Raw genomic sequence first — 10,068 nt, forward strand, 5'->3', positions numbered from 1 at the left:
ATTGGTTAAAGCAACAGTCCTATTGACACTTGATAATGCAGCAGAGCCTGCAGAACTGATTGTGAAGGCCTTGAGGCAGATTTCTGACCCTGGCAACAAATAATGGCTGAAATGTGAATGGTTAAATGCTTCAATATGAAAACACACATCTGGAAGCAGTGCAGCCAGGGGGAAAAGCAATGAAAGGAAGCTAACAGACAATTTGGAATTATTTAAGTATTCGTGGACAAAATATAATTAACACCAGTCTGTGATTCAGATATTTCTTAGGCCAGCAAAGAAGGCCTTGAAGGCCCTGACGGCACACCACTGACGTATAGTGCTATAGAATATGCTCAGTAGGGAGCAGCAATGACACATTTTAACAAATTTTCATGACGCCTTCAATGACACTGTTGTTAACGGAAATATACCATGGTCCAATTTGGTCTACGAATTGATTTATTTCAATACAGTAAAAAAATGAAAAATATAAAATAAAAATTACGAATTGGATATAGTTTCAACAAAATCACCGAACTCACGAATGGGTTTATAGTCCAATGTGAATGAAGTAGATGAATTTTACGTGGTAACTTGAACGCACCGCGCGCTCCTCTCGTGAACGCCACCCCCTCAACGCTTTCACTCACATTACAGCAGAAATCGCCGTCTTTTTGGAATCTTTAACACATCCCGTAAATTTAAACAAACAAACAACAAAATACGGGGATCATGAAAGTGACTACGCGTGTCTTTCTGCTCCTGATGCTTTCCGCTTGCGTGCTGTCGGCGGTCCAAGCGGCCAGAAGCAGGACGAGCAGCCAGAACAGCTTCCGACGGGCGGCCAACGGCGTCTACCAAACGCTGAGCAATGTTTTCGGAGAGGAAAACATCCGAGGAATCTGCAAGGTGAACGTGCGGGCCGGACTAGGCTGCAGCAATTATCTCTGGGATGCGCTCGAGTAGATAATGATTGGGTTGGGGGGGATCCTCCTTTAAGAGGATGCCATTTTGAAAACTAGAAAGCCCCATTTTTATTCCCAAACGGATCTGGTTATGATAAAACAGACACAGCGTGTCTTTTATGCTTTGCGGAATCAATACACTTGTCCGCATGTGTAATCATATTTTTTTTAAACGTGACGTCACGCTCTCTTGAAGATAACATTTACGGCTAAAATAAAGCTACTTCCGGTGGGCTGCACTGCAGAACAGAATGAATTACCGTAGTCCTCGTCGTAAAACACCATATTAAATAATTTAAAAACAAAGCTAAAGTTTAAATGTGTGGTAAGACGCAGATGTGCTTCGAAAGCAACGACGCACAGGTGAAAATTAATAACTTGATTCGACCAAGAACAGGGTTGCCAAATCGGAAAGAATCCAGCCCAATTACATTGTGAATTCGACCATTTCAATAGGGCGGCCCCATCTTTGAAAATACTATAATTGGGCGGTAACCTACCCAATCTGGCAATACAAGGGGAAACCGTCATTTACGTATAGTAATACCTTGAGGTACGAGCTTAATGTGTTCCTCGAATGTCAATTTACCCGTATCTCAAATCAATTTTCCCATAGAAATGAACTAATACAAATGCTTTTGTTCCAACCCCTTGACAAAACACCAAAAACAGGATATTACAATGGTAAAACATATTTTTATTGTTTGTAAATCACCATCTACTCACAAAGTAACAAAGACCTATCTAGTGGTTATGATCTTCAATACAAAAATGTGACATTACTCAATACAGACAAACGGTAAAGGAGAGGGAGGGTGGGTCGAGGAGGGGGAGAGAGGGCTAGAAGAGGGGGAGGGGTGTTGAGGGGGAGAGAGAGACTTGACGAACGCGCTCGTAACATTAACTTTAAATTTAACTTAAATGAACTTAGATTACTATACACACAAACTTAAAAATAAGTTTTAACCTTACGTTACACTAAATTTAAACCTTGTGCAATCACCGAGGCAAAGATGTCAATGTATTCCACCGCGGATTTCAAATAGGAACTAGCTGCTCCCCCATGCCTCACAACCGAGTGTACTATCCCAGTTAGTTTTTTAAAATTATCGAACCAACCGCGACTCACTTTGAAGGGTTTAGCTGGTGTCGAAGAGTCCCCTTTTTCAGATGCGTCCTTTGCTTTCACATCCAGGTAGATTCTGCTGGCTTTTTTTGCATATTATTGACTTGATCACGCTATCTCCCGCGAACTGTTTATCTTTTATCCATATTAAAAGAAGGCTCTCCATCTCTTTATGAATGTCACTGCGCAACTTGGAAATTATGGTTAGTCTCTTGAAAGGCTTCAAATCCTTTATAGCAGGGGTCCCCAAACTTTTTCCTGTGAGGGCCATATAACTTTTCCCTTCTCTGATGGGGGGCCGGTGTCAGTTTAACAGAAAAAGTGTGACGATCGTAGGGGACCTTAAAACATTTATTGTTTTCCAGAAAGCCACACAACCAAATAACCCTTTCCAGGTTCTTCACAGAAAAAAAACAGGAAATAAATAACACTATCAATGAAATAAATAATAACTAAATAACTCTCACTGGGTTCTTCATAGAAAAAAAGCCATGGAACATTAACTTTCTGTTGTGCCATGTACAATCTTCTCCCTTTGCTCTGAAGTTTATGCACGACACCACAACCTTCATTACAGAATCCCACGTCAACACTTTGCAGCACAGTGCTTGCTGGTGAATTAGGCAGTGGACTCGTAGCGGGGCGGTGAGACCCCTTTTTTCCCAACTCCCGGTTCATGCGTCCTATTAGACCGCGAGTTTTGCCCATCATGCTAGGAGCCCCGTCAGTCGTGATGCTAGCTAGCTTTGACCAGTCCAGGTCCAACTTCTCCATGGTTTGGCACACTTTGTCAAAAATATCCTCTCCCGTTGTAGTCCCTTTGAGACTTTGGAGGGCTGCCAGATCCTTGCACATCCCAAAGTTTGCGCTAACTCCACGAATAAAAATGAGCAGTTGCGTTGTGTCTTGCACGTCCGTGCTTTCATCCAGTGCTAATGAAAAAAAGTCAAATTCTTTCGTCTTCTGCTGCAGCTGGGCATATACATTACTCCCGATTTCTTCAACGTGTCTGGTGATTGTACTCGCCGACAGACTTACGGCATTAAATGCATCTTTCTTCTCGGGACACACCTCCTCCGCGACAGCATCCATAGATTTCTTAACAAACTCTCCGTCAGTGAAAGGCTTACCGCTGCTTGCTATCAGTTTAGCAACCCGAAAGCTGGCCCGAACGGATGCCTGGTTCAGCTGAGCTTGGGGTACAGATTTATTCTGCTGAGATAGTAGTCCACTTTTTAGCTTTGAGAGTTTTTCTGCTCGTATTTGGCCTTGCAAGCTATCGTACTTGTCTTTGTGACGGGATTCATAGTGTCGGCGAAGATTGTATTCTTTGAATACCGCCAGCGTTTCTTGACAGATGAGACAAACAGCCTTTTCTTTGCATTGAACAAAAAAAGAATCGTTTGTCCACTCCAGGTTAAATACCCTGCATTCTGAATCAATTTTTCTCTGACCTAACTTTTTCGCCATTATTCCGTTCTCTCTTTGACAGGATTTTTTTTCTGGAGGCCAAATAGGAAAAAAATACGATAGCATCTCTGGTATTATTCAGAGGGCCGGACCAAATGTGCTGACGGGCCGTATCCGGCCCGCGGGCCGTAGTTTGGTGACTCCTCCTTTATAGCATCCTTCTGCTTAAGATTGTTGAAGTACTCCTCTTGTATTGGCGAGCCAGCTCAGTTACGCATATGCCACTGTCATGTTTTTCGATTATTTTGATTGCCAGCATACGCTCTTTTTTCTCACTACCCTTCATTGGACCCATTGTTTTTCCCTTACTTATGTACTGAGTAACCCAAATAAAAAACACGGAAAAAATGCAACCTGTATGCCCAGTGGTCGTAGATATGTTTACGCGAGGGAGATGCAACGAGAAAGACAATGAGCTGTTATCATAAACAGCCTCTCGTGCCACCTGGCTGTCCCGTATCTAAAGGCAAAATGCGGAATTTTACTCGTATCTCGTCTGTTGGGGCATTCGTATGTAAAGGTATTACTGTATTATGAAACAAATAATATGTATAATTAATAAGCATCATAACTAGTGCTGTAACGTGATTAAAACTTCTAATCCTGCCCTGTGATTGGCTGGAAACCAATTCAAGGTACACCGCAAGTGTTTGTCATGAGTGTAAATGTGGCAAGGAAGATGAATGAATTTGAGAAAATAGCAGTTGATAAGTTCACCAAAAGGTATTTCCAAATTCACCTTTAATTTACACATTTATAATAATGATAAACCTAACAGCAGTCAATTATCATACACCAGACCTCAGCCCTGTAAAATCTGGTCAGACACTGCTGACAGGTAGGATAAAAATGTTGCATTTAAAAATGAATGGCATCACATGGGATTTGCCCTGATGGTGTTATTAATACAGCTAACTGAAACTCCGATATTTACTTGTAAATTTTGTTCTGTCCCAGTTTTTTTCTAAAGCAACAGAGCGCTTCGTTCATGGAGTGGACTCCCTGCTCGACACGGTCTGGAAGATTTGGGCTGATCTCCTTGATGTGATGGGCATTGACTGTAAGTCTACAGCTCTTCGTATTTGGCCGAAGCAATATATATTTTAGGTTGCAGCAATACTAGGGGGGTAAAACCTCAAATTAATCATTCACTAAAATGAATTTTTAAAAAAAATACTGTATTTTCTGCACTATAAGGCGCACCTAAAAGCCTTCATTTTTTTCAAAATCGGACCATGCGCCTTATAATCCGGTGCGCCTTATATATGGATCAATATTGAGCTGCAACAGGTCTCGTAACTACGGTAAGCAGCCCCGACTCCATTTCCCCCGTAGAAGAAGTAGTGTGCGGTGAATGCTGGGATATATAGTTCTTTTTACAAAAGAACTCCTGCTGTTAGATGTTGGTGTCAACAGAGCATTCAAAACTAGACTGCGAACTAAATATATATATATGATATATGGATCAATAACGAGCCGCAACAGCTCTCTATTTCCGGTGCGCGGTGAATGCTGGGATATATAAAATGGCGTTTCATTTTGGTTGGGCTCGATCTAGCACATTAATTATATGTTCGCCGTCATTCCCGGTGGAAGTCTCAACTGTGGTCCGAGCTTTCAGGAATGCAGGAATTACTGACTCGATACTGTCACGAAAATACTAATACTTTACCTCGGAGAAAATAAAAAACGGTTGTTTATTCATGTTGGGAGTTAATGGAGTTGTCAGAAAGCTGATTTGTAATCTATTAATTAAGATTGGAGGACCTATCTGACTCTTTTGTTGACATTCCCTTTAGCGCAGCACGAATTAGTGGATGCATAACGTAACCCCAGCCTCCACTGCGGCGCGGTACACCAGTGTAATGCGGAGCGGTGCGCCTTATATATGGCAAAAAATTGAAATATGTCATTCATTAAGGGTGCGCCTTATAATGCGGTGTGCCTTATAGTGCGGAAAATACAGTAATTGTGTGTATATATATGACATTTCGTGCAGCATTTATTATGAACATGAAAATTAGTTTCTTCCTGTAATTATTATTACTCTATATTAGGGGGCTTAGATCAGTGTTTCACAACGTTTTTGAACTGCGGCACACTTTTTGCATTGGAAAGATGTCATTTAAAACTCTGTCACCTATATTTACAATATGCAGTAATTCTCATCAAAGTTTTACCAACCTGAATCACTGAAACACAAAAAAGTATTTCACGATCTAATTTTTCACACCGAATTCACGTCGCTCGAATTTAAGTCCGCAGACCCCGAACAACTTCTGGTTGACCTTATGTAAAAATAGGTAATATACTGATTTAATTAGCATAATTGTATTTATTTCTCTCCCAAGATTATGTCAATCTCTTCAGATTAGGCAAAAAGCATGTCCATTTTTCAGTATTCTAAATGACGTCACCATGGCGTTCAGTGCATTTTGGGATTCAAGAAATGTGCATTTTAAAGGCATTGTTGTATTGGTCTTTGCTAAAATGTTAAACCAACTGATTTATATAGTGTTAGGGATGGGCCAAAAACCTGGCGTTTTAAACCCACCGCGGCCTTACTTATTTTTATTGCTAAAATAGATATTAGAATCATGGAATTTAGCTTATCTGTACATTGAACTTGCCTGAAACCCAGTTACTCACGTTAAATCGACGCTTCCCTCACATGCACAGCATCCAACCTCAGCCACTACTTCAGCCCGGCGTCCCTGAGCGGCAACCCGACACGTGCCCTGCCACTGGTGGCTGGTGTCCTGGCGGCCCTGTGGGTTCTCTCGGTGTTCTTGGGCGGCATTTTCTACGTGGTACACGTCGTCTTCGGACGCTTCTTCTGGCTGGCGCGTGTTCTTATGCTGGTCCTAGCCTGCCTGTACGTGCTGCAGAAGTTTGAAGGCGACCCTGAGCGCGCCGTGCCGCCGCTGTGCATTATCATGGGGCTGTATTTCCTGACCGGCCCGGTGGGTGTCAACTGGCGACGTGGCGCCGGCTCGCTGGAGGAGAAAATAGACCACCTGGAGACCCAGATCCGCCTTCTCAACATCCGTCTGAGTCGGGTCATTGATGGCCTGGAACGTGTGGACGGGTAGTAGTGGTAGAATGAGGAGCACTCCTTTTATCGGTATTTAAAATTTTGAGAATAATACCCACTTGAGGCTATTGTCCTCAAGAAATTTTAAGTGGTGTTTTTATCCATGGCATGAACTACAGTGGTACCTCAAAAGGTCGAAATGCTTGACTTTACATTTTTCACGATTTAGATTTCAACATAAGTACAAGAAAGTGAAAGACTTGCCGTATTTTCTCGCATATAAGCCATATTTGTAACTAAAAAAATTATGACTGAATCCAGGGTACGGCCTATATGTGCACAAGGCTTGCTATACTCTTTTTCACCAGGAGATGTCAGCAAAGTAATATTTACTATTTGTTGGTTATTTTCTGTTTTGCACTAAGGAAACAACCATTACTGGATGAATTAAATCCTTATGATATTGACCCTAATAATGTGCTTTTGATTCATAGAGTATCTCAGAAATACCACGTGAGAGGATTTTTCTTAAGCTTTTCCCCTTAAATTAACACATTTGTTCTCTCTCTTAAAACCATTAATATGGGGTGAGAATTGTGAATCTGAAAATTCAACGATTTTAAGGCACTTTTAAGGACGCGGCTTATACACAGGGCGGCTTATATGCGAGTAAACCCGGTACTTCATCGTATCGACATAGTCCAAAAATACAGTGGTCTATTTTCATGTTATGGAAAAAACAAAGTAGTGTTTCACTGATACTGTGAATGCCGATACGGCACTAAAAGGACGTCGTTGGGAGTAACTAAGAAATAATATGGTGATGCTGCACAATATGTACTTTTTTAGATCTAGTTCTCAACCGCTGACCACTCTACGCAACATGGCCGCCAGCAATGCACACCGCTGTAACAGAACTGATCTCCTGTCACTCCATCCCAAGATGATGATAGACATCCAATCGTGTGGAATCCAATCATATTTCTGCTGTGAATATAATTGAGTTCATCACTAGTAGATGCCTAATCCTTTTGTAGCGAAAGTTAGCTCATATTTTAACTCTGCAAGTTCCAATTTGAAGGTACCACTGTATGTCAGTCCACAAAAAAGGTTTTTTTTGTCATCCACCGTTGTCAATTTAGTTAATTGCAACCAATCACATAAGGAGTGTATAAAATGGCTCATCTACAATTTATTTAATTTCGGTAAGGAGGTTTTGCTTATTCTCTAAATGTGCAAAAGTCGTGAGACACCTCATCCGAGAGGAAGTTTAAAAGTCCCCCCTTCCCAAAACACTTGTTAGGAGTATTTTATTAGTCCACACTGTGTGCATGCATATTTAAATGGAATATTATTTCTACAGGAATGTCTCCCATCGTGGACCCACAACAATATTCTCAGGGACTAATTGGAGAAAAAACATTAAATACACTAAACAAAAATGTATACATGTGTTTGTTTTTGCTCCCTTTTTAATAAGATGAACTCATAGAGCCAAAATATTTTCCTCATACAGACAAGCATTTTTTCTCAAATATTGTTCACAAATCTGTCTAGATATGTGATAGTGAGCAATTCTTTGCTGATACCATCCATCCCACCTCACAGGTGACATATATCAAGATGTTTATTTTGTGTATCTTTCAGTGGTATTGACGATGATAGACAAATCATATGGCTACTTTCATCATTCGACTGTGAATTTAGTTTGTCAATAGTGGACGACCAATCCATTTTAACTAGGGGGAGCTGGCTGCTAGCCGTCCAAGTCTATCAATGTTGATAACCTGTCTTAGTTCCTCTGGCCCAATAATAACAACACCTAATTTGTGAATTTATTGCACACACTCTTCCTTGTTGTATGTATCAATGCCATATACAGGCCAAAGAAATATCATAGAATAATTAGGTAAGAAAAGCATGAATCAAATGTTTTTTATTGGTAGACAAAAATAATGCATTTGGGTGATGTGAGAGTGATGGGTTATACATTGTTATAGTAACCACAGAAAGTGTTTTCCTTCAGTCAAGATTGCATCCTTTAATCTACTATGATATGAAAAATATTTCGGAACGTTATTTTTTCAGATTTTTAAATTCCTTTTTACTCCTACTTTTAAAATGTCATTTTTAGAATTGTGTAGCAACAGCACTAGTGCCAAATTCCATCGGTGTGTGTTTTATTTATTGTTTATTTTTTTAAGTTTTTTTATTATTAGGGGCACGAGGAGACGGACAACCATTCACTCTTACACCCCCATACCTAGGGGCAATATAGAGTGGCCAATCAGTATGTTTTTGGAATGTGGGAGGAAACTGGATTACCCGGAGAAAACCCACGCAGGCCCGGGCAGAACATGCAAACTCCATGCAGGAGGACCTACCTGGATTTGTGCTAACCACTTATGCCGCCGGGCCGCCAGTTTCATTTCTATATTATACATATTTTTTAAATTATATTGAAATTGTGACGTACCTGTTTATTTTCTCAATGCTTTTTATGTTAATATTTTCTATGTGAATTCAGGCATTATGGCAGTAAGAGTTTCCAAAATGTTTTTAACTGATTGGGCAGCATGTATTCGGCAACGTTACACTGGAGTCAAGTTTACAATAAATGGTCCTATGCATTTGAAGGATTTTTAATTAATGTCAATATCAAATGCACTGCATATTTTTCAGCTATTATTTTCATGTTGAATTTTTTTTCCCGAATCAGAAACATTATACACTATTTAATGAATGATTTGACAGTATCCTTGCTTTTTCCTGTTATTCCATCCATTTACAGCCTTTTTCTTTTTGGCCAACTTCAATTAATTTTGTTTTTTGATTAATCTTTTGGTCTCATTTTTTATATTGTGCGTAGAATAGGTAGAATGGAAAGTTAAAAACTGTGATTCTGTGTTTGTGAAATTAAATACATCTTAATCTATACTATTATATAAATGCATCTTTGTCTGAGTGTGTGTGTGTGTGTGTGTGTGTGTGATTGTATGTGTATCTGTTTGAGCTCTTTGGACTGATACGGCTGAACCGTTTTTCATAAAATTTGACAGTTATACTTTAAGTGTCTGGGAGTGAAATAGGCTAGGTTTTGTGTCAAAACACCCGATAAATATCGCTAATCGAAAAAAATCGGGTTTCCGAAACACACCAAATTTGACACACATTTGCAAACTACCGTCTTTAGTGTTAATCTGGAGTTTCAAGATTATGGGTCTCTCAACAGCAAAGAAAATCGATAAAATATTAAAACCAATGCGCTCTGATTGCGACCGAAACGTCTGCTCGATTTAAACGAGACTTGGGAGGGTTTTGAATCTGGCCGTTTAGAGGCCTTATGACAAGTTTTAAGATTTTGGCTTTTCAAACAGCTAAAAATCGGCAGTCAATAAACCTTCAAAATTTCCCACCCCACAAAGTTTTTAGGTCAGCGTGAAAGAAATAATGTCAGTGTGCAGTGAAGCAGTGGCAACGCCAGGCTCTTC

General features: G+C 40.2%; 1 protein-coding gene across 1 annotated transcript; it reads left to right on the forward strand.

Annotated features, from left to right (window-relative positions):
• The first annotated feature begins 568 nt into the window (after positions 1-568).
• bri3bp (bri3 binding protein) lies at positions 569-9,512 on the forward strand. Its single transcript, XM_077600474.1, has 3 exons — positions 569-891; positions 4,501-4,603; positions 6,223-9,512. Exons 1-3 carry the CDS (start codon positions 715-717, stop codon positions 6,633-6,635), a joined length of 693 nt encoding a protein of 230 aa, XP_077456600.1. The 5' UTR covers positions 569-714; the 3' UTR covers positions 6,636-9,512.
• Positions 9,513-10,068: the final 556 nt, after the last annotated feature.

The sequence above is a fragment of the Stigmatopora argus genome, chromosome 5 (assembly GCF_051989625.1).
Source record: "Stigmatopora argus isolate UIUO_Sarg chromosome 5, RoL_Sarg_1.0, whole genome shotgun sequence".
NCBI lineage: Eukaryota > Metazoa > Chordata > Actinopteri > Syngnathiformes > Syngnathidae > Stigmatopora > Stigmatopora argus.

What these genes read in the sequence shown, in the direction of transcription:
- bri3bp (XM_077600474.1), top strand. Translation starts at nt 715, where the DNA reads ATGAAAGTGACTACGCGTGTCTTTCTGCTCCTGATGCTTTCCGCTTGC. An exon ending in ACATCCGAGGAATCTGCAAG is followed by an intron (nt 892 to 4,500) that starts GTGAACGTGCGG and finishes GTTCTGTCCCAG; the next exon opens with TTTTTTTCTAAAGCAACAGA. An exon ending in TGATGTGATGGGCATTGACT is followed by an intron (nt 4,604 to 6,222) that starts GTAAGTCTACAG and finishes TCACATGCACAG; the next exon opens with CATCCAACCTCAGCCACTAC.